Below are 24802 nucleotides of genomic sequence, written 5' to 3'. Positions count from 1 at the left end.
GAAAGTCAATATTTGGTGTGACAATATTTATTCTTCAACAGGACTGTAGAGCTGAACTCCAGGCAGTCTCTGTGGGCCTCCTTTCTTTCTTGATTCGTGTGTGTCTTGCACATCTTATGATTTTGTGTTCATAGACCATATTGCATAAAAAGAAAATCACTGATACATTCATAAATATGCACGGTTTGTATGGTTAAATAAGTTTTGCTTCGAGTATTAAGTTTATGATTGTATTATTTTCTTAATTTATATAAGAATTCATGATGCTTATGGTTTATAAACAAAGTTTAAAAGTCAAATCTGAGTTTCTAACACGCTATGTCTGCTCCTCATCCTCACCATCACCCTCAGGGCGGCCATTATTGTTCTTGCATATTCACTTCCATCAGCTTCTATGACTTATATCTTCTGCTGCACAGACAGCCTGATGTTGTTTTCAACCTTTTTGGTGCTATGGCACATCAAAGGTCAGAGACTAAGGGACATCGTAATGACTGTAAATAATGAAATCATCTCGATAATAGTCCGTTTAAATAAGTATCCAAACCTATTTGTGTTTATAGACCTGCATCAGTGTAATTATAGTACCTTGGCTGAGTTGGCAGAAGAGCATTATGTTACAATGCATTAGGTTAAATGAGGTTTATGATATGTGCAATGATTTGATATATAATAGCTATTTTCTGTTAGTGTTCACTCTAACAGTCTTGTGGATATACTGTGTGATTAAGTAAAACATTAAATGGTTTTCGAGGGTGTACACATGTTAGTGTGCTGTCTGATGGTGTTTTATTAGAACTAGAAAAAGATAAATAAATCTATTCATCCACATATAACTGACAACCTACTTTAAAAAAAAAAGGTTACATTAAAAAGCAGAGTCATTGTGGTATTTTTAAACTATTCTTTCAACTGCTTGAAATTCACTGGCTTCCTCAAAATCTCTTGCTTACCTCATGGCATACCAATTAAAAACTGTGGGCCTAACACAGAATAAAGCTTAATGCTGCCTGACGATGGCTTTGCTAAGTTTTCAACTGAACCTGCTACCAGAACATATAATTCCTTGGAAAAACTGTCAATTGCCACTATATGAGCTCACCTTGTGTCTCATCTTGAATATCTGGAGTCTGTTGTTGAAATTAAGGGCCACGAATTTCAAGTTGTGCTGGGTCATTCTGATAGATATGGAGTCACATTCCACATTGCCTCACTTTCTTTACCAGCTGCTGATAGGTGAACCAAGCAACTTAACCTGTTACTGACTTTACACAGCTGACTTCCCTTAGTTTGCTTACTTTCCTCCCTTTCTTTTGTTTTTGATACGTTTTGCTTTTCTGGGAATACAAAGGACTGGACTAAACTATTTTGTCGTACTTTGTAAAGGGTGAAAGGGGCATTAGAAAGCCTACACAATCCTTTTAAATCAAGGTTCAGTCTCCCAACTTATTTATTCAGGCAGCTTAATTATGATGCTAATTACTTGAAACAAAAAAGTTCATTTCAGCCTTGCAAGAGCCCCTCCCGCCAGCATCCCCCTGGCTCGTCAGTTCACTTTACTGCCGCTGTTCTTCAACACGACCTGAAATGTCTTATTCAGCTTTCAAATAATTTCTTTAAGTCGTCTGCAGGAATAGTTCTCCAGGCTTCTTGAAGGGCATTCAAAGCTCTTCATTGGATAGCTGCCTTTTGTTCCGTTCTCTGTCAAGTTGATTGCACACTGCTTCCATATTATTGAGGCCCACGCTCTGGGGAGGCCAATCCATGACTGACAGTGTTGCATTGTTTGTTTTCTATCCAAGTATAGTTTTACCACATTGGCAGTGTATTTGGGATCATTGCTATGTTGAAATATGAAGCTGCTCCCAACCTGCTGCTCTCCTCATGGTATTGCATGGTACATTAAAATCTGACAATGCTTTTTTATGTTCATAATAGACACTCACTGTTGTACCTCTCTCATGACCGTCTCCATACACTTTGTCTATGTCAAATTAGGATCAATCTTTACAGTCCATGACCCTGATCTCACTCAGATACTATACTTGCCCATCAACTTCAAGGAAAAATTGTTCAATTGGTGCCAATACATCCAACCCCTTACACACGTTTCACTATGATAAGACACATGTTTCACTTCCTAATGTTGTGACTCATTAGCATGCATATTCTGAAGTCAAGTCTCCGGTGCTGATCCAAATCTGAAAAACTCACCTGTTGTAGAACTGTAAAAGAGAGAGCATTGTTCAGTGTGTAGTGGCTGTTGAGCTATATGTATTTGGGATTCTAGGTATTACTCTGAAATGCAGCTCCTGGAATTACATATTCTATATGCACAGTGTAATAACCATGGGAAATAAATCCTTCATTCATACCTGACCTTTTGGTTAAAAGTATTTGTTATGTGGTAATGAAAAAGTAGATAAACTGAAAACCCTCTTATTTTGAAAGGAGCACCTGGGATCATTTTGTAAACCTTTACCTTGAGTTTGTGCGATATCTTTTAGATAGACAATCCCTGTGGGGCAGATTTGGTAAAATGTGCCAGACTGCCTTTCTACCTGTTGTGTGGTCTTGATAAAGAAGATGAAAGGTACGGAGACAGTGTCCCAGGGTGCAGAGACATGGCTCTTGCATTTTCATTTACTCGCTCTAGCAGCCTAAATTAAATTGGACAGTTGATCCTCCAGAGGGAGCAGTTCCAGGGTTTGATTTAACATTATATAAAAAGCAGCAACATTAATTATCCTTCTGGTTTTGACCTTCATTTTGACGTGCCCATGCGGACAGACTCGCAAAATCTAACACATACACAGAAAACTCAGCCATATCTCTATTAGGACAGGCCTAAACATCCCATTAGTCCGCATAAGTATAGCTAAAACCCGTCTCACACATGCACACACACATTGCCCACAGGGCCTGTTCATCTGTCAGGAAGGTGACATCTTCAGATGAATTATGGGAGATGGTTGCCATCTTCTCTGGGGTCACATTCGAAATGGCGAGCTCGGGCTGTGGGCTCCCTCTCCTCACACTATCGCACGTCAGCCATTTTAGAGGTTGAAAGCCTCGACGGGGGACCAAAACGACCTCAATTAAACCTCCATTAATATTAATACATTTTGTCGTTTCACGTGAGTTGCTGCTAATTAAATGTGTCCCTGACTGTATAATGAGGGTCAGCTGGGGTCACTAACATGAAGCTAATTCACCACATAACAGCGACCAAACACTCTTTGCTGATCTGAGCTCGCTTCCTATAAATACACCTGGAGACGAGGACCGTTTTGTTTACACCCGTATGTAAACATCTGCGCAGGTTCTCAGTCATTCAGGTCACGGTAGTCTCGAGAGCTTGAAAAGAAGGAAGGCAACTGGACTTCATCACCACAGCTTAACTAAACAATGTAGCATATGCTGTGCAGGGCAGTGAGGAGTGCTTGGATCTCTACGCAGGAGAAACTTCACAAATGCATGGTGGTGGCTTACGTCAACCACCTACAATGCATTGCTTCAAGCCCCACTCACAAATTTACCTCAGGTGACGTGAGTAAGTCAGCCAAGGTCTTACAGTAGTTTCACCCTTAACCCCCAGTGATGGCAATGATCCACACCCTCACATGATCAATAACGGGTCAACGATCACCTCTGAAGGGGACAGCCCCCACTAGGCTTTAGCTGGGATTCTCCAGCTTTTAGCTTTAGAACTGAAGAAGCCTCTTGAACGAGAGGTGAAACGTCTCCACAACTTAAAGGTACAATATGCAGTATCTCACCACTAGATGTCAGTAGATTGCAGGCTGGGTGAACTGAAAGTGGATAATCCTGGCTTGGTGGCTACAGTATGACAACTCTGGTCATTCATCTGCAGTGAGTGTAGGCTGTCAGTTCGCTGTTCGCCTCAGCTGTTAATATATAGTCACGTTTATTTACTCTTGCACAGAAACTCTTACATGGCGCTTTCACAAACCGATGCCTGCACCTCTATATTTTTAATTGATTAATTCAAAGTTCATAAGAATGCATTAATTTGTTGGGAAGCCTTAATTACACCCTGATAAATGTATATGTTTGAGTAAAATATTTGCTTAGTCCATTAAAAATGTTCAAAAAACAACATCCAGGTGCTTTCTTTTGAGAATGCACACGCTTAATGAGCGCATCACTTTTTCCCTGCACTGTAGCATTTTTTTGTGTTCTCCGAAGGATCCATGTGTCACTTAATGTGAATATGTTATCCCTTTTAAACAGCCTTTTAGATCTCATGGGCTGGCCCAGCCCCTGCGGGTTTGTGTCCTGTTACATTTCCCCAACATCAACATTTATCAGGCTTTTATGTTGAGGTTAATAAGTTTGCAGCAGATCAGCTCTTTATGAGCTCCTGTCCCACAGCTCCAAAGCTCCACACACACACACACACACACACGTGCGTGCAAACAAACATAATGAACACACATTTTTCAAGCCTAATAGGATTGTGAGATCCTTCAGATTGGACTCCCACTAGTGTAAGTCAGCAGAGCACTGCCTGGGAGGTTAGATTCTTCTGTTCAATCCTGCAGTATCACGAGAGGTGATTTGGTGTTGACCTGGGAGATTAGCCAGACGTGGAGTGGAAGGTCAGATAACAGCCCCAGATGGTCCATCTAATCATATTTATTTTATTGCTAAAGGGAAAAATGCGTACTCCCACTCTGGACTGCTGTCTCTCCCTCACCGCCCTCCGCATTCACAATCTGACAAAACAGGGTACTGAAACTCTGCAAATTGTTTGTGTAGAGAGATTTATCCACATTGTATATCTGGCGATGAGGGTCTAAGCCATGCCACTGCTGGAAATGACTCAAGCCCGGACACAAAGACCAAACTCCATCGTGACCAGCTGCCGGCGCCAACAGGGCAGTCCTCCAGAACTACAATAGCCTGGCTCGATGCACGTAAGGGAGCAACTCGGTATGAACTTATCTGCAGAATTCCACGCTGAAAATAAGCAGTAATAACGCCAGAGTTTCTTTGTTTGCACGGCGCACGTATGGGACCAGCACTGAGGAGCTGTAGCCAGTTTGACCTGCTAATAATGGACTGCAGCCAGAGTCCGTACAATCAACTTGGAGCTGGATTCCCACTGCAAAAGCGAGCGAGCGCTTTCTCTCCCAAACACTCACATGCACACGTTCAGCCGCACAAAAGCTGTCCACCCCTCTGCAACGGTCGAGCCATTATTGTTTGTCCAGTCCAGCTGCACTTGGAATGACAGCGACCCAGAGCTAGGGGGAGGATTAAAGACTGCGTTCAGTCTAATACACCATTTGCCAGCTGCCAGAGAGGCTTCGCAGCTCTTCCTTTTCCATCCCGCTCTTCTGTTCGTATGTCAGGCAGAAAAAAAACAAAAAAACCCAGCATCTCTTTCCTCATGTCCTACATAAAGACTCTCTCTGATTCCTCATCTGCTCGACACTCTTGCTCTTGTCCGTGCCAGCTTTGATCTCCCTCCAGCCAATTGGCCCTGCTCGTCACTGTCCTGGCAAATTATTTTCTACGCCTGCCTCGATAGGTCAGAGTTGAAGCTCACTGGTGTGTTGATGAGGCAGGGTGGAGGCCTCTCTCCTCTGGAAGCTCAGCCAAGGACACGGAATTATATTTATACAGGCTGTCCTCTTCCTCGCAAACACCCACCTGCCACAGCAGAGGAAGAAGCATATTTGTGTGCATATAAGTGCATCAGGCAGGCTCAGAGTGTCTGCACATTGAATTAGGCTGTAGATCACTGGCGACAGGACTGAGGACCGTCATTAGGTGGGGGAACGGGCATCTTTATGGGGTCACAGTTTTGCAGTTAGTGTAGGCAAAAGGTAAAAAAAAAGAAAAAAAGAAAGAAATCCTTTAGTTACAAATTGGCCTGTGAATGGGAGTGTGGAAACCTGCAGGTCTCGGCTCCCACTCAAGCTGTCAAAAAATCACTGAGTGTAATTGAACATGTGGCTCGTTTTCAAGTTCAGTACCTTGGATGTAATTTCCAGCTAGAAAAAAAAAGAAAAAAAAACGGGAGATATTTTTCATGCTTGATAATAAAGTGACAGAATGGGAAACATCAGAAATGACACGCAGTGACAACCACAACACAGCCCGGTCTGTAAAAATGAAATATTTTAATTGGTGGCTTGATGATTCATTTTTGCAATCATAAGAAACAATCCCAGAAATATGCATACAGAAGGAGCCAGAGACAGACTGCACACCAACTCAAAAACAAAAACAAACAACACACATCTCTATCACACTCTTTAAAAAAATAAAAAGCATGATGCTAGCGACACCCGGGTTGCTTCATTGTCACAAAGAAAAATGCTGTTAAGACATCAGATATACACAGAGATCAGACACAAAAATCTGAGCATAGCTTCAGAGCATCGGTAACTGGAATCATTTCGGTGAAAGGTTTGAGATTTCCTCTCACACTCTGTTCAGGTACGGGGAGTGTTTTTGAGGACTACTACACTTGAAACTGGGACGCTGAAAATGAAACGCTCTTGAGATACAGAATTGGTGTCTTATTTGTTCCGAAACCACTAATGCGGAGCCAGATATTATTGGTTTCGAGCCAAAACATGGACTAATGTGAGTGTGACTCTGAAAAAGAAGTTGTGGGCAAAACGCCCGGAGCTTAGGGGGGGAAAAAAATAAATAAAAATCTCCGGTTTGAAGAATACAATGACTGAGATGGAAAAATATGAAAAAGGGAGCTCTCTCATTCTATAACCATTTTTCCTCTCCCTAATGCATTACTTTAAAAGAAGCATATTGACTCTGGATGTGTCCCAGTACATTTTCATCATCCCCCCTCGCCCTTGTTCTTTTCTCCTTCATAAATCATCCCTGATTTAAACAGAGCTGATCAAATAAAGAGATCTGCAGGAGGACAGGAGGATCCGGCCTGTTAAATTTCAGCTAAATTGTTCCCTTTGTTTACAAAAAAAAAAAAAAAAAATAACGTTAACAACCAGATGAATCATCTTATGTATTTGGATACCAGGAAAGTAGGTTGTTTGCCTGCATCCTTTGCCTGAGGACACAAACAGCGGACTACATTCAGTTTAGATTCTTCCCGTCCCACTTTTACATTCTCTTCGTTTTCCCGCTTTATTGCTGACAGTGTTTGCTTGCAGGCAGGGTCGATGAGGGATTTTTTCCAACTCCAATCCACTTTTAAACCCAAATTCTTTCAAAATGCTTCCTTCCATGCATGTGAAACAAATACATTTATTGTTTCCAGCCTGTAACTCAAGCCTAAAGCGAAATCCCACTGTAGCACAAAGTCTTGATTAAGTGATAATGAACAGATGTAGCTTTGCACCATATTTTTCAGTGAGCTGGGCGCTATTAATTTGATGACCTTAAAGTATTGATTATATTCCTGAGACGTGTTCAGCTAACCAGATAAGTTCCCAGCAGTTATAGAAAGGAAACAATCATTGGCAGAATACAGAAAATTGCAGATATCTCTCAGCTGCTATGGACTTAATGTCGATTAGCTACAGATGACTGGAAACTGCTGCCATTAGAGCCCCATCTGTGACCACGTCAGAGGTCCTACGCAACCTTGGGCTTTGAACTCAAAATCTAATTTTCTTTTTACCTGTGATCTGGATAGAAGTTGTGTCTCCAGTTCTCTTTGTGGTGACTCAAGCAGCTACTTACTGTAGAAAACAATAAAATGATGACCCTGGGCTAAAGACGCATTTAAATCCGATCTTTCCACAGGCTTCCTGCTCGACCTGTGCCAGTAGCTGGCACGCTGCGTGGAAATAGTTTTTCAGTCTTCCCCATGCAAATATTTAACTTTTCAGTTAAAAAGCGGACCCCTGTGGGAACGTGGAAAAGCCTTTGAAGATACGGCCAGCTGCTGGATAGCACGTTTGGATTCCCTCCTGCAGTTTGCATACATAACGCTACATGACCAAATCACTGAATAACATAGAGGGGAACTAAGGTCACAAAAGGAGAAAAATCCCACTAAGCTTACTTATGACTGATTGACAAAAATGCACATTAGGATTTTAAGTGGTCGTACTGATAGTCTTTATACGTAGCCTCATCATGGGTAACAGACAAAAAAAAACAAGGGTTAAGGACAGGTCGCGGGGGAGGAGGAGAGGGGAGTATTATTGGCTTGCATCACTGTGAGGGTCGCACTGCTCTGACATGCTGCCCTCCACAAAAACAAAAAAGGCATTATAATTGGTCATGAAGCCACTCACTCGCAAAACTCATCGCACATCCTCTGTCAGTCAGTCAGGCACACTATTTACAAAGGCATACACATACGCCAATCAAAGGCATACTGTACATACTATTTACACAAACACACGCACTCTTGCAGAATTGCACTCATCCACACAGACTCATGAGTAGTCAGAGAAATTACTGTAGTGTAATGCAGACATAGTATCAGCAATAATTATGGTGACTATGATTCCCAGTACATAGAGGCACTGCTACCTCGCCCTGTCCGTTCTTCAGGGTAAAAAGACAGCTCCCACTAACGAACCGCGGGTCACCGGCGCTGTGGGCGCCCTTTCAGCAGGTAGGGCGGAAGCTTCTTTGAGACTGCTACTTTTACAACGCAGTCAGAAGGTAAAAGAAAGAAATGGGAATAAACGGTGAAACTGAAAATGCCACCCACTGCATTAAGAGCTCACATTGCCATGGTGACCAGAAGTTCCATGGCTCCCATCTCAAGCATTTGTCTGAGTCAAGGCTTCCAAAGCGCTTGCCGCTCACACAGTTCCTGGCAACAACCTGCAGCACACTTGCTCCTCTCCCCTCCCTTTGATTTCCTCGCACCTATGTGAGATTCTGCGCTGTAATTGGCTGTCATTCTCTGCAGGATGGAGACCAAAAAAAAAAGAGAAATAATGAACTTATCAAGCGACAAGGGCTGTGGAAACCTTGACTAGAAAAACAAAACAAAAATTCCCACCCCTAAGAAGCAAGGCTTCAGTAATGGCTATGGTCCATAGTACATCAATCTAATCCATTTGCTTTGACTTATAAAACAAATAAAAACAAAGACATAAAGGAATTACTTTTCTTTAGGCAGCAATGTTGGTCTCAGTGTTATTACAATTGTGCTTTTTTTTTAAAAAAAAGCATCAACACAGAAGGAAAAATACAAATAAATTCATCCTAAAATGAGAATGTCACTATTTCATGGCCAAAGCATGTTCATGGGTGAGATGACAGATTTTTTTTTATTTCATTTTTTTATTTGTAAAGCGGAAAGCTTTTATTACACAACTTTTCTTTCCATCTTTCTGGGGCAGTCTCTGACGCACCTTTTTCTTTGTTCGGCCCAGCAATCAGCACATTTTCATTGCTCTCCCAGTTCCTTTGAAATTGGAGAATCCAGGAAGTAGACTGGTCCTTTATTTTCTCCTTTCTCCCTCTTTCTTTCTTTCTTTCTTTCTTTCTTTTTTTGCAAGGATTAGCGGGAATTCACAGACTTAAATTCATTTTCTCATGCTCCATATCAGGCCATAGAGACGGAGAGGAATACAGAAGGAGGAGCGGAGGCGGGAGTGCTGGTTGGGTTACTCAGCTGTCAGCGACTTTTAAAAATATCTCTCCTCTGCTCAGTCAGTAATGATGATGGGAGAGACAAAGAAATGCACAGGGGAGGAAAGGTCAAGCAGGCGCTAATAACAACTGGGCAAACCTCAATAATGTGAGCTGATGCAATCGACCAAGCTCAGGTTTCCATAGCAACCCACTCGGATTCTGATTCCCGCAGCCCAACTCTGGTAAAGTCAGTTTTCTTTTTTTTTGTATTTTTTTTTTCCAGTCAGTCGGGTCTTTGAAGCAGGCGCCACTTTCTGTGAGTGTAAGTGTGTGTGAGTGTAAGTGTGTGTGTATGTGTTTGCATTTCACATTACATATGCATGTCTGTTCTTTGTTCTCATTCTTCTGCTACCAGCGGTTGATGATCTGGTTCATGTAGTCCTCAGTGGGGAGCCTGCTTCCCGCCTCCTCCGTTCTACCTCCCTCCTCGCCCTCCTCCCGCTCTCCGTCCCCGTCCTCCAGTGTCGACACCAAGCTCTGCTGGCTGCGGGAGGGCCACAGGCTGATGCCCAGGCCCTGGTGGCTCTGTTGCATGTGGTTCTTGATGCGCTGCTGCCGCCTCTCCTGCTGTCTGGTATACTGGTAGCGCTGCTGGAACAGGTCCCTGGCGTAGTCGTACAGCTCCATGTCCAGCTCGTTGAGCTCCTCTATACGCTGGACCTATTAAGAAGAGAGCAGGAGAAATTTAGCTGGGTGGATGAGATGGAGAAAGGGGGGGGGGGGGGGAGAGAACAGGGAAGGCTTTTATTAGCTTTTCTAAAAGTTTCAATAGCTCCAGGTTTCTTCTTAGATTGCACTGATTTCTAATCGGTATTGTTTCCATAAGATTTTTAAAGTTGACCTCTCACTCTAGTTTGAGGAACCAGAAAGGGTCAGTCATGGCGGACCTTTTTGGAGCACAGTGACCTGACTGCGTCACGCTCTACCTCGTGCTCTGCGTCAAGGACGGCCTGGCCGCTTGCTGACAATGCAAAAAACACAAAGTGTTCCCTTATCTGGAGTGTTGATGTAGGCGGGAGTAAAAAGAAAACTCTCTGTGGAGAGATGAAGGTCAGAACACAGTGATCATACTTGACACGCGGCTCATCTCCCTTTTTTGGTCAACTAAACTCACAGGGGAAGTGAGATGGATCACAAGTAAGGCCGATATGCTTGGAAATGCATGGAGCTGAATGTATTATCACTTTAGCCATGGTATTGGATTGCTCTGGGATTGATGTGGAAGCCTTAATTTCTTCATCAACTTGTGTCCACTCCTAACCCAAACACTGACTCTGGGGACACAGGGATATTTCTTTGATTAATGACCCATCAATACTGCTCAATATTACAAACTCAGGCCCAGAAAGTTCCCAAAACACTCAAGGCACAAGCCCAGAAACTAAATATAGTCTCAGTTTCCTCCATGCGATGCTGGGAAAGTTTCAAAGTTGGAATTGCGAAAATATCCCATTGTGACATTTGATCACATGCTTTATAGCGCGTCTGCAGAGAGAGGGAACTGAAAGAGAATGCATCGCCAGCGTGGAGACAACAGAAACACGTTGTTTGGTTGTGCCATGCAGCTGGCTTTGTAATCTGCTGTGTGCAGATTGAACATGGAGGTGGGGGGTGTGTGTGTTTAATTAAGAGAATCCCTTTGAAATCTGTGATGGAGTGCTGGATATCATTTGCGAGCCATGTGTGGGATAACAGGGGGAAGCGACGTGATGCGTCGATGTTAGAAAATCTGAGGCGTTTGATCAGCGGCGTGGGGGGGGGACACCAGCAAAAGAAAGCCAGGGAGAAGGCGCACGGCTATCTGAGAACAGGCGTCGAATTATTTAGAAACCAGTTTCAAACAAAAATGACTCACTGAGATCTTGAAGGGATGAGGGTAAGAGTGGGCTTTCAGCAGCTTTAGAGGACAGTCTAAAGTAAACAGTCTCCGCCAAACCTGCTGATATAATTATTTGAATTCCTTTAAAAAAAAAACTAATTCAGCTTCGCAAAGATTTAAACCACTTTTATAACCTACTTTTTAAACAAAATGCGACACAAAACGCCACATCTGTCGGACTCCAACCTGTCACAATATGACATTTCCTCCTTTCCGTGATAATAACCAGTGGGTCCACCTTTCCACAGCATCTGTCGGAAGCATATTTTATATTCTCTGCTCCAACTGGTTTTGATGTATAAATCACCAGTCTGCTGTATACTGGAGGATTTCTCTTTTCTTTCTTTCTTTTTTTTAAGATGAGAACTGAGCTTAAAAACTCCCACACAAGTGTGAAGAACATGTTTAAAGCTGCTGTTTTCTCAACAGCAACAGTCATTCCAACTCATTTCACAGCAATATCAGACTGCAGACTTTTCTCTCCGTCTCTTTTTGAAATTTCCCCCCCTTTCTTCATTTTTCGTTTGAGCTTATTGTACTTCTTCCTTTTTCTTCCAGTTTCTATTAAAAAAAAGTATCTGCCAAGTAATACAAATTTGAACGCAATGAGAAATAAATCATCTTAAAATAGAAACAGCGTGATTATAGTATAAGCTGCTTTAAAATAATTGCCAGAAAATTCTTATTTTTGAACAAATAAGAAAGAAAGGAATGTAATTTTTATTTAACTTTTGTTTGTTAATTTTTGCTACATCTACTACTTTTGTTACTTTTGTGCAATTTATTTAGGTTTTTCAGGGGAAAAGAGAACTCGTATATCAAAGATGATACATCTGGCATTATAGAGTTACCGGTAAATACAATGTTGCACTTACCGTAGTGTTGTCCAGGTCCACCCCTGCAGCCCGCGTGCTGTTGTACTGCATGAAAGGCCTGATGAAGCGCAACCTGAAGGTTCGTTCAAAGAGGAACTGTGTTTTCCTCTGGTACTCCGTCAAGCCAAAGAAGGCCATGTCTCGCAAGTTCTTCTTGGCAGACTCCAGGAGAAGCTGGGCCCTCTTCTTCTCTGGAACTGTGGACATGTTGTAGCAGCCTACGAGACTCAGGTCCGCCAACATACGAACCTAAAGACGGGAGAAAAGGACGTGAAGGCGGCTGTGCGAGCCCATGGAGTGTCTGTCACTCACTGCATGTGCAACAGAATTTATGTAGGTGGTACAAATATTACTTGGATTTTCACTATTCATCGTCCAGCCTTGATCCTGAAATCTTTGATTTTGCCGGCACATCATATGTTATCTTTAAAATGTTGGTATCAGTAACAAATTTCCCTCTGAAATTCCAGTAGCAGGAGCAGATTAGAGCCAAGAAAATTTTGCTCCAAAGTGAGAGATCTCTTCATTACCAAGGGTATACGGGGGGGCTGTTAAAGTACAGTAAACAAACAGACTGGACATAAATTTGGATTCACTGCATGCACCATAGCCCGCTGGTCTATCAGGATTCCTCAAGTATGCATGTGTGTGTGTGTTTGTGCGCGCGTGTCGCATTTATAAGTCATAGGACCCTGAGTAATAACACCCCGAGGCTCAGATGAGATAAGCTGGCCAACACGTTGAGGTGGGAGACTGAGATAGCATGAGAAAAGGAGGTGCGAATTTGAGGTGTTTATGACCAGAAGGCAAACTCCTGACGGTGTACTAGTAAATGTGTGTGTGTGTGTGTGTGTGTGTGTGTGTGTGTGTGTGTGTGTAAGAGAGAGGGAGAAAGATCTAGTGTATTTTCACTCATGCAGATTTCATCTTACAAGTGTACCAGGCACTTTTTATATGTAAGAAATGAAATAAAGTAGTAGGAGAACTTGTTTAACTTTAATTCAAGCCAAAGTGCATCTTTGCTGGTGTTTTCAACATCTGTACAGTAATTCTCACGGTGATAAAGCAACCTGATAGGAGAGAAGTCAGGCCTGGTGATGTGATGCAAGTTTGATGGACCATTTTTGACCATTTGTGTGAAAACTGTTAAAAAAATCTGTATCTATAATAATATGAATGTCCAATTTCTTTTCAAATATCAGTATTGGCCTTAAAAATCCTATATCGGTCAAGGCCTATTACAGTGCACAGGTTTAACTTATTTTATTGCTTATTTTTAAAAAGTGACAGCACACAGTTAAAAGTATTTGCACAGCATCTAATTTGCATCCATTATCCCTGGACAGGTGGATAAAAACAACCACACTTCAACTGAAACGGCACACAAGACTGCACAAAAGTCCATCAGTATTAAATTATGAACCAAATCAATGGATACAAAGGAATAACTCCTGGTGACACTTTTGTGCTGACTTTAGACAACGTTTGAGGCTGGTTTTATACATTACAAAGCTTTGTGATTCCATTATGTTTATGGTATGGATTTTTGCTTCCTCGCTACTTTTAATAAGAAAGCAAACTGAGCTTTTTTAAACTGTGGTACCCAATCACCAGTCGCTACCACTGCCAGGACAGGCCACACATCTTAGAGGAGACAAAGCAAGACTACAGACAGTTTTAAACATCAGGAATAAATGATAGTAAAATAACAATCTAGCTCTATGAGAATTTGCCAGTACACCTTCTTGTGTGTTATGAGGTAAAATAAAAGGGAAAAACATGGTGTACAGAAACTTTTCCAGTGATTTGAGACATTTGGTGTCTGATGTTCTTAAAGTTATTGAGATTAAAATAAACATTGATGCTTATGATCTCCCCCCCCCCCTCCTCTGTACCTGTCTGTTATTGGCCAGGTTGTAGGGACAGTCCATGAACTGTTGCAGGGTGCACCCCGACCAGTCGGACCCCTCGTAGCAGGAGGGCAGCTCCTCGGGCGTTGGGGTTCGTCCATCGCACATGTGCAGGGAGGTTTTCCACGTGGCGCCCCGCTGCACGTGCCTCCACTCGCTGAGGTAGCGAGACACGGGGTCCCTCAGCAGAGTGATGTAGTAGAACTTTCTATTTGGGGACAAGGATGGAGCAAAAGGGAGGAGAGAAAAAAAAGCAGAGGTTACCTCAGTTGTACAGAACATTTGGTGTATGCACAGTTAAAGTTTTAAGTGAATTTTATTCGCCTCTTTACACGCATCAAGTATGCCAACAAGAACGCTAAATCAACACGCAGTTCTTTAGCCGACCATATGGTGGCACTGTGTGCAATGGTTTCCCGAAGCAGTTCATTGTGCATGCTCCTAACTCAGGGCTTCACACTGAGCTTGTCATATTTAGTACCACATTATTTGCATTTACTAGAAGCAGCTCCGTGTTGCACAAAAGAAATCTGGGTGGAAGACTGGAAGCCAAACTGCAAATGAGCACGGGAGGAGGAGGAAGTGAGCGAGAGAGTTGATTTGTAAGGCAGAGGGATCGGGTCAGTGTTGGGGCCATGCTGTGCAGGAAAGGAAACTGCTGGCACAAGCACATCTCATGTGTGCAGCACACATCTCCACGCTGCAAACATCCTTCTGTCTCGGGCTCCGACGCACGCGCGCGGCAAACATCCTTTCCCCTTCCTTCGCGCTTGCACCAAGTCTCTCTGAGAGATGACTCATCCCACATCTTGGATTTGGATGGAACCATTTCTGTGGTGTTTGTCTGTGCGTGTTTGTGTGTGATGTAATGGTGCATAGCACAGTTCAACATCTCTCTAGAGGGGACACTCCCACCAGAGTGGAGACCTTTCTAGGCCTTCACACTCCAGCTAATTACTGCAGTCTAATCAATCAACACATCCTCATTAACCAAAACGCACACATATAACCCACGTGTGTATGCTTATGTGTGACTATGTGCCTGCAGCGTGGCTCAGAGTGGCGGTATGGATTTGTCTGGGCAGCAGACGCACGTCAACTGTCAAAAACACACACGCAGAGGCACACACGCTGCCCTTTTCCCCTGGGCCTGCATCACATCAGAGGAATGTTTGCAGAGGGAATTTTGTGTGCTGACAGAACTCTACGAAATCGCCTGGTTCACACACAAGCCGCCTCTCATATACACACAGAGTCTCTGCTTTCATCGCTAAATCTTGGGCTTCATACTACAAAGCTCGCCTGGCGAGAGAAGCGGGACTGCTGGGTGGACACAAAGCCCCAAGTGTCACACAAACAGTAGCAGTGTCTGGCTATTAAAAAGTGGCAACATCCCTTAAAATCCAGCAGCACTAGCAGCTGCAGCAGGAGGAGGGAGATCCTGGACAACAAAACAAATAAACCCAAAATCTAGCCACAGCTGAGAGATAGAGCATCATTATAAAGACAAAAAAAAACTAAATCCAGCAGTTATGAGGCGATCCCGGACAGCTAAAGAAAAAAAAAAATCATCTGGGAGACCCTGCACGACAAAACAGCCACACCCCGATTGTAGCTGCAGCACAGAGACATCTCTGCAAATGAAACAAATCAAGTAGCGGCAAGGGGGGGATCATGAACAATGAAACGACTAAACCCTCAATCCAGTGGCAGCTGGGAGATCCCAGGCAATGAACCAAACAGACCTTCAATCTCGGAGACAGCGGGGAGGTGGAAATCACAGCCACAGAAACAAGAATCTAAACTCTAAATCCCATCACCCTAAACCTAAAATCTCCCCCACCCCACCCCATCGCACCCATCTAATCAAAAACAGAGGAGAGGCACAGTCAAACTGGAGCCTGCAGGACACCTGAGTACATTATAGAGATTCCTGCGATGACATTATCAAGATTCCTAACACTCCCCAGAGTGAACTGTGTGTGTGTGTGTGTGTGTGTCTCAGTAAGAATATGCCTATTAAATCAGTGATGACATTTTCCCCCTCTTGGCTTCCATTCCACTGAAAAAACACGGTACTGTTTGGCCCTCGATACAGGAGACGGGAAGGGAGAACGAGGGAAAGGGTGAAAAACAGAGCGGGAGGGAAAAAGAAAAAAGGGGAAGCTAGAGCGAGGGAGAGAGTTAGGAGGGGGCGGAAGAGAATTTCAATTAGTTTTCTAATACTGTGAAAGCAGTGAGGGCCCCAAGCCCAAGTGATTTATCAAAGTTATGGCTCCCGCTATAATGAAGGCTCAGGCATATTACCAGGCAAAATAAATAAATAACACGCACACAAACACACACATGAGGCAACACGCATAGGAACCCCCACACACACACACACACACACACACACACACACACACACGCAAAGCCAAATAAATGATCTTAAACGGCATGCCGGCCTGTCGTGTCTGCTGGGTCAGGCAGACTGCGAAACCAGTGCCGCGGAGACTTTCTCGCCTTAAAGCCTAATGATGTCTGGCCGTGTACTCAGATCCCAAGGTAATGATGGTTCAACCCACACACACACACCTAGCCTCACGTATTTTTACTCACTCACCAGCAAGGCCACTCCCTTTTCCATGTTTTTTTCCCTTGGCTCTGAGGGAGCGGAACATTACAACAGGTATTCTGGTTTTTTCTCCCCCACCACAAGTGACATGGCTCGTAGCTGAAGCTTATGTGCACTTGTCAAATCAGCTTCAAAGGTAATATGAACTGCTCAATCTCTCACCGGCGAGATTAAAGATCGTCATACTCCGGCTGAGCACGGCTGTGGATTCGTAGTCATGACACTGCAGCTTGAAAGGTCCCCTCCTGCAGACTACATTTAAATGCATTGCATTGTTTTCCTTCCATAAGATTTGCCGGTTTGCCTTTGCGTTATCTGCAAAAGCAGTCAAAATTACATTTATGAAACACGTCGACTAATCGGCGAACACTTATAGATTTATCCCGTCAGACTGGTGGTGTGTGGAGCACTGATAAAAAAAAAAGACAAAAAAAGACGACTGCTTGATGGGGAGAGGTGTGAGGAAGCCACTGCGGGGCTTTGTCTTGTACCTCTTTTACGTCATCCTATTTTACTTTGTCCTGATCAGTAAAACTGAATTCAAAATTGAGGCTATAAGCTCATTATGAAGCTCACTAGCTGACTGACTGACAAAAACAAAGATAGGACGAAGAACAAAGCAAGCCCATCATGCAATGATTCCAGTAGTTTTCCATTTCGAGAAATTTCCCCCTCCTTTCCTCCTTGTCTCTTGTGTGCATCTGTATTTTTCCACATTTTTATATTTTATTCACATTTCCAACTTTGCCAAAACTACGACGATGTCAGGAAACACTGAATGCTTGCGATTCCTTGCAGGTTTTGGTGGACAACTTGGAGGACAACTGAATAAACACAAAACGTGCTAGACTCATCCCTCTATAACAACGCAGTCCAGACTCTCTACAGTGCAAGTAAGTGTGACAACAAGTGAGGTTGCTGAGTGTTATCAAGAGGAAACACACAGAACTTGGGCTGGCTACGGTCCCTCAGAGCCCGGAAAAAAACATAACCCTGTTTCCTGAGGACCTCAAATCATCACTTCTACAACTTCTACCTCCTTTTTTTTTAAGCCTCTATTTCCTTCTGTTTAAATCTTCCCTTCCCTCTGGGTCGTCTACTTTAGCCCATCCAATCTAGGAAATTATTTTTTTCCTTTTGGAGTAACACCCTGAAAGTGCGACACCCAAATCTTTCTCTACCACTTTACTGTTAGTTAGTAAAACATTAGAAAGCAAGACTGCCATTAATTAGGGTGAGGAGGTCTGCAGGTTGTCCTCCAATTAAAATCTCTTTTTTAAGAAATACCAGAGGTTCGCTTCAGTACACAAGAGATGCAAACAGTTTTTTAATGCCTTAAGAACATGAAAGGGTTAAGACAACTTGTTTAAATATAAATCTGAGGGTGTTTACATGCGTAAATCATGCTCATCCGGCCCTATAAACACAGTGACGCCAACAGCACCCTATGATGTCGCAGCCATGATTTATTAATAGTCTGGAACCAGATCCACTCAAGAATGAACTTTTTCCACCTCTAAAAATGGAATTGGAAGCAAAACCACCGCAAGGAGAGTCCAAACTGACCATTACGCTTTAATGCCAACGCCACAGGCTGGTGAATTTCTCTTCAAAAATCAGACGAAAAGGTCGGAAATAGCAGGCGAAAAACGTGCACGAATATCCTCAGATTGCTGGTCAATTATGCAAAGATTTGAAATTCCAGCAGCACATCTTGTTTCTTAAAGATGATGAAGAAACGCTGAGGATAACTTGTGTAAAAATGAACCTCATTTTAGATAAAACAAGCAAATTAAAATGTAATTTATTTCACTTAATGTGTTCAAAGTAGGAAGGATTGATTCAAACTGGGATACTGTGATCAGACATTGGCCAGAGGTGATCAAATCCCATCACTTCTTTCTGTCAAAATCCACCATGTGGACCAGTGAGAAGTTTACGGTCTTCTGCATGGTGGCAATAACGAAGACTAAAACAAAATGCATCAGGAACGCAGAGCACGTTTAAATATAAACCATATAATATAAATGCATAAGTATTGGTTTGCACATTCGGCTAACAAGCGAAAGCTCTCAAGTTTGATCCTGGGAGGAGACACAGAAAATGCATCAGAAAATGCATCAGACATAAAAACCTGTCAAACAGGAGCCTGGTTAAGAGAGATATATATATCTCTATATATCTATATACATATACATAAAATCACAGTTACAGCCATCATTTTTAACATCACAGCTACGTTTGATACATAAACGGTTTTTAATTAGTACCACCACAAAAGATGCCAGAAATCGGACTTTAACATCCTCTCCTTTTAGCACAATATATGCAAGTGTGGCTTTGCTCTTTTTTCTTGTCACATTTAGATTTCTTCGCCCAAATACCACAAACGAACATCAAGATTTGACAAGGTCTACACCAAAAACGAAAAATAAGAATCAGATTTTGAATGTGTGCGTGTGGTTTAACTCTCAATAACAGGCACTTTGAATGCTGGCAAAGGAGCTGGTGTGTGGAATAAGATGGCTGTAAATTCAGATGACATCAGCCATGTTGGAGTGAAAGCAGGGATCAACATGTCGAGACTTGACTCTCAGCAGACTACCACTGAGGACTTCCTTCACGTCATCATTTGGATGAACGCGCACACTCGACACAGGCCTAAAATAATTGATCGTCAGGTTGGACACATGTTGACCTCATTTCATAAATCAAGTAGTCAGTCTTTTTCGGAGTTGGCAGGCTTCAAGCTCCAGAACCGTCCCACCCGCACAAAGCTGACTTATAGTGCCCGTTTGTCCCTCTAAAAGGTGATCTCTTGGCCTCCCCCCTACTCCTGTTTTCCTGTTCCTGTCCCAAGTGTCTCTAGCCAATAATGACGCACCGAGACAGACAGAAATAGACCCTCCGGTTCAGACAAGCTCTCCGGGCGTCTTCTTCTTCTGGCTGCCCTAGCTCACTCTTCCTCCCTGTACCGCTTTCTTTGTTAGTTGATCAATAACAGCCTTGGGACTCAGACAGCCTGCCTTGGTAATTTGGACTTTAAACACAGAAGACGTATGAGAGACTGAGTGGAAAGAAAACAGAGTGGGAGAGAAGTGGGAGGAACAGGAGACAGTGGGGACAGCGCTGGGGTGAGGGGACGCAGAGGGAGCACGGTGGGATCAAGCAGACATCCAAGAGCGTTTGTGGTTAAATATTAAGGACATTAACAGAAATTCTTTGTTCTCTCAACAGCAAGAGAGGAAATTTATGGTTTCTAAATATTTTCCATTTAGCGTATCCACATTTTCTATATATCAAAACATCCTGACTTAGATTTTTGGATGCAACTGGATATGTGCTGATGTGTCAAAGAAAATGTGACTGGGGTAACGTGGCTAAGGCCAACCTTCAGAGCAACAGAATTCAGAATTATATCACATTATGACCTGTAACTGCAATCATTATTTGGCAAAACAATGAAAAATCAGTTGTCCCTAACCATGTGGAACATCCACTAAGGGATTGCTTTGTGCAACTAAATGTCCAAAACCCCCAAAAAACAGCAAATCAAACCATTTAATAGAGAACCTGATGTCATTTTGCTTAATGAGACAATATTACTGAGCCGTCTATTTGTGATTGAGAGTAGAAGTAAAAAAAGGGCCCTGCTTGAACTGATGTTGAAATGAGAGTCGGTGGTTTTTATCTAGTAAATTGAAGACATTCAAAAGCAGGTTTTGTAGTAGTTACACAAAACCAGCAACTTAGATTTGTACTTTTTTTTTTTCTCCATTAGAGAAATCACATTATCACGCGATTAACATCATCATTCAGCTTCACAAACAGACAGGATTACTGCCACTATTAAGATGCAAAATGAAATCGTTGATTAACCGATCAGAACAGGTAAGAGGAAATTAATTAGCACTATTAATGATCTAATTGCTCATTTATTCAGTCTGTATATTGAACACTGGTTAGCTCCAGCTTATCAAGAGTGTGGATTTGCCTCTTCTTTTTATCTCTCCGAGTTCTGGACTTTCTTTCAGACACTGAAAATGAGTGAAAAAACAGTCAATCCAGTCTTAGTAGGTGAAGGTATCTAACTGAAGGGATGAGCCAGTGCTCTGTCTCCACACAACCAATATCACAGCAAAGAACCAATTTTAAGTTGTATCTTTAGGCAGTAGCAGCCTGACACGAAAACACAATTTGTTTCAATTTCTTTAGTCAAATCTAAGGAAAGATAACACAATTTCAGAGGCATAAAATAGTTTTTGTGTGCCAACTAGCTGATTCCTAAAGAACTATTAGTAAAAAATGAATAGTTTGACATGATGTGTATATAGACTTTTCTTTTAAATTATGAAGAAATAGGTGAAGAACAAAAAATAAGTGACAGGTTTAGAGAAAAATATCTACAGCAGATGAACAGTGAAGTTATGCCCTTAAAAAATAGGAACAAATCCAGTAAAGATTTAAAAGATGAATCTGGTCCTTCAGTTTATCCATCTACTGTTCACTGAAGCTTCAATAGAAATGGTCTCAGTGGCTGTCAAGAAGCCATTATTAAGAAAGGGAAACTGGTAGAATTGGTTGGGGTTTCCCAAAGTACGCAAATACTAGAACGAAATTTTGTGGCAAAAGGTGTTATAGAGTGAGGAGTCGTAAATGTGAAGTTTTTGGTTCAAAATTGTCATTGATGGAAGTATGAATAAGATTTTGAGCCACTATGCACTGTATATTGTACTTCCTTGTAGGGCTGGGCCATATACTGTTCACGGTAATACCGGTATAATGTTGGGCAACGATAAGAAAATGAAATATCGCGATAGAATATGGGTAAAACCGCGCATGCGCAGTGCCTTTGTTTTCATACGCACATGGCAGGAAAAGCATGGCGGCGATGGAGAATGAGAAGGGCGACAGCGGATCGTTGAATGAAACGGATGAACCAGAATTGGTTTGTAAAAATGCTGCAAGTTCAGTGGTGTGGAACTGGTTTAGCTTTCGTCCGTCAGACACACAACAAAGCACTATTTTTGGTAGAGCATGCTAGCAGGCCGTCGTTATTACCGTGTTCTTTGGAAAATACGGCACACTTAAAAATCAATCCTTTGATTTTTCTGAAAATCAAGAGTGCCCCTTATAATCCCGTGTGCCTTATGTATGAATTCTGGTTGTGTTTACTGACCTCGAAACGATTTTATGTCGTACACGGCGCTCGAAAATCTGACAAATGTTTTAGTACGACTTTCCTAACCTACAAACCCGGACTGCTTGATGGATTGTCGGAGCATTACGGCTATCGTAGGCAGGAACCTCGCGGAGTGATACGTACTGTGCTTCAACATAATATTACCGTATTGTGTGTGTATAACCTCTTTTTAAGTTTTGTGGATATTATACATGGTTATGCTGAGGATATGTCGGCCAATTTCCACTGGAAATGCCTTTTGGTTAAACTGTCAGCAAGGAACTTTAATGCACATAAAACAGCTGCTAGTTTAAGTAAAAATACATTATTAGTGCAAAAAAACCCATCAAAGTTGTGGAGTTGTAAAGTGTTTTGTCTAGTGTCAATTATATCGTCAGTTATATTGTTATTGCAAATTTTCAAATGTATATCGTGATAAATATTTTTGGTAATATCGCCCTGCTCTACTTCCTTGTACGTTTGCACATGTTTCAATAGCTCCCATTTCATTTATGTCACCCAGCAAAATATAAAGAACTGAGGGGTGACTCAAGAGTTTTTGGTAGGACTGCAAGATTAGCAAAACAACAATTACTGTAGTTGTATTAACCAGCCTTTATTACTCATTATTTTGTCAAGAGAATGAAACCAGTGCCATTAGGCGCACATTTTGCCAGCATCGCCCCCAAAAAGGAGTCTTATTATGATGTACAGTAACAATTTTGAATCGTCGTTCCACTGGGGCAGTAAATTTGGATCCAACACCGAGAATGCTTCAGAGCTCCTGCAGTCATTAACAAAGCATTCAGGCGAGCTCTTCTCTACAAGCAAGGTATTCTTCACAAAAAAAAAAGAAAAAAAAAATGCAAGTTGGCAATGCAAGTGGGAGTTGCTGTGCGACCATAACTAAAAGAGCGTGTGAAACCTTGGCTTTTGCCATGAGTGCAAAATAACTCATGGCTCGCTGCATTTCAGCACAGAAATGCATCCTCTTCGTGATTACAAGACAAAGAGGAGCAGCAAACAGGGAGCAGAATGCCTCGTATGGAAGTGTAGCCCACGGCTTACGGAGCTGTTCGTTACAGTTCGGGAATGGACAAAAACAAAGAGAGGGCAGGAGGAAAAGAGAGACAGGGGAGGGAATCCCCTGAGTGCAAAGCTATGTTCGGCAGGAATGTTCGGCCGCCTGTTCGCTCATGTAACTTGGCTGGCAACAGCCCAGAGAACTGTCTGACAGACGGAGGGAGAGCGAGAGGGAGCCGGGAGAAAGTAAGATGGATATGGTGAGAGGTAGATGGGTGGAGGACAAGGAAAGTTGCACAAGTAATCGCAGATCATTTTTCATGTTTTTGCAATTTTATGTTATGCGCGCATGTTAGGATAGGAAGATGTGGCTGTATGAGATGTATCTGCAGCAGATATACAATTCTTAAATGTCGATGTTTCCCCTCAACATTTAGAGTGGAAATGATGATTAATTGATTATTCAGCCATCCAGATAAGTTAACCTGCAGCTAGCACGACAGTTGACGAATGTCTCCGTTTTTGACAAGCTGGGACAGTTTGATAATTATCAAAGTAGTTAGCAACCACTTTCGTGTCCGTGATACGCACTTATAACCTCATATTCATTCCAGCATGTAACGCTCATCACTGTGACCAAAAACAGCAGTTAAATTTTGTGATGCAGAGTGAATTGGCTCATCTTAAGAAAAGACCCCTCCCCAAATCTGAGTTTATCTTCAGTTTTAAGGGAGATTATGACAAATAACTGCAGAATGTGTGCTAAGTTTGCCTCTGGGCTGCAGCTGTGTCCCAAAGTAATAAAGAAGTGATTATTAACTGAATTGGGTGCAAAAAGGACCACAACGAGAGTATAAAGATCGCAGAGTGTGGAATAAAGCACTCTAAGCAAGTTTAAGAAATAGTGCACGGAAATAAAGTGGAAATGTATGCTAAGCTGCAAACAAAATCCAATAAAACAATCTGCTATAGTCTCCCAAAGCTGAGACAAATAATCGTTGTTGTAAGTGTGAGCGCAGTAGTAATAAAAATTCAGTAATCAGAGTCCTTTTTCATAATCGTGCATCCAGTTAAGCAGAGGAAATGTGAGCCAGGAAATGAGAGGGATGAAGGTGGAGCGTCACGCTGTTTAAGGTAACAGACTAAACCTGATATCCTGTTGTGTGTGTGTGCGTGCAAAAGTCCCCTCCACCCAGCATCATGTTCACATGCCTCCTGATACCGAGGTCAAAGCAATCACTTTGCTGACATATGGAAAAGCTGCAATCAACGCAACCTCACCCACTCCTATTGCACAAACGCACTCGAGCACACACCTGCAAGTTGTGACATAATCCTCGCCATATGCGGTGATGTTAGATTATTGATATGTCCCAACAGTTCACTTATTCCAATGAAGGGGAGGGGGGAGGAAGAAGAGGAGAAGAAGACGAAGGAGGAGACTGTGCGGCGTTTGGGGGCAATTAAAAGGCTGGATAACGAGGCTAATGAGTAGACAGGTGGCCCCATTACAGAATCAGCCACACACACACACACACACACACACACACACACACACACAAACCTCCCCTCTGGCTGGGATTAGTGTGTGCACTTTATGTGTGTGGGTGTGTGCATGTGTGTGAGAAAGAAAGGGAGAGAGACCCCCCTGTTTGTCCGTTAATCAGTCGCCACATACGAGACTGCAGGCAACAG

General features: G+C 42.6%; 1 protein-coding gene across 1 annotated transcript in view; it reads right to left on the bottom strand.

Annotated features, from left to right (window-relative positions):
- Positions 1 to 6132: 6132 nt before the first annotated feature.
- The window catches only part of hs6st1a (heparan sulfate 6-O-sulfotransferase 1a), a 59265-nt gene continuing 40595 nt past the window's right edge, over positions 6133 to 24802 (bottom strand). The window contains exons 2-4 of the mRNA XM_012922188.2: positions 14271 to 14493; positions 12376 to 12624; positions 6133 to 10281 (exon numbers count right to left, since the gene is read on the bottom strand). Of these exons, the coding sequence (XP_012777642.1) occupies positions 9970 to 10281; positions 12376 to 12624; positions 14271 to 14493 (784 nt within the window). The 3' untranslated portion in view covers positions 6133 to 9969. The remainder of the gene's footprint in view (positions 10282 to 12375; positions 12625 to 14270; positions 14494 to 24802) is intronic.

The sequence above is a fragment of the Maylandia zebra genome, linkage group LG19 (genome assembly GCF_041146795.1).
Source record: "Maylandia zebra isolate NMK-2024a linkage group LG19, Mzebra_GT3a, whole genome shotgun sequence".
NCBI classification, from domain to species: domain Eukaryota; kingdom Metazoa; phylum Chordata; class Actinopteri; order Cichliformes; family Cichlidae; genus Maylandia; species Maylandia zebra.
The sequence above is the reverse complement of the archived record's forward strand: the minus strand, read 5'-3'. Positions and strand labels throughout refer to the sequence as shown.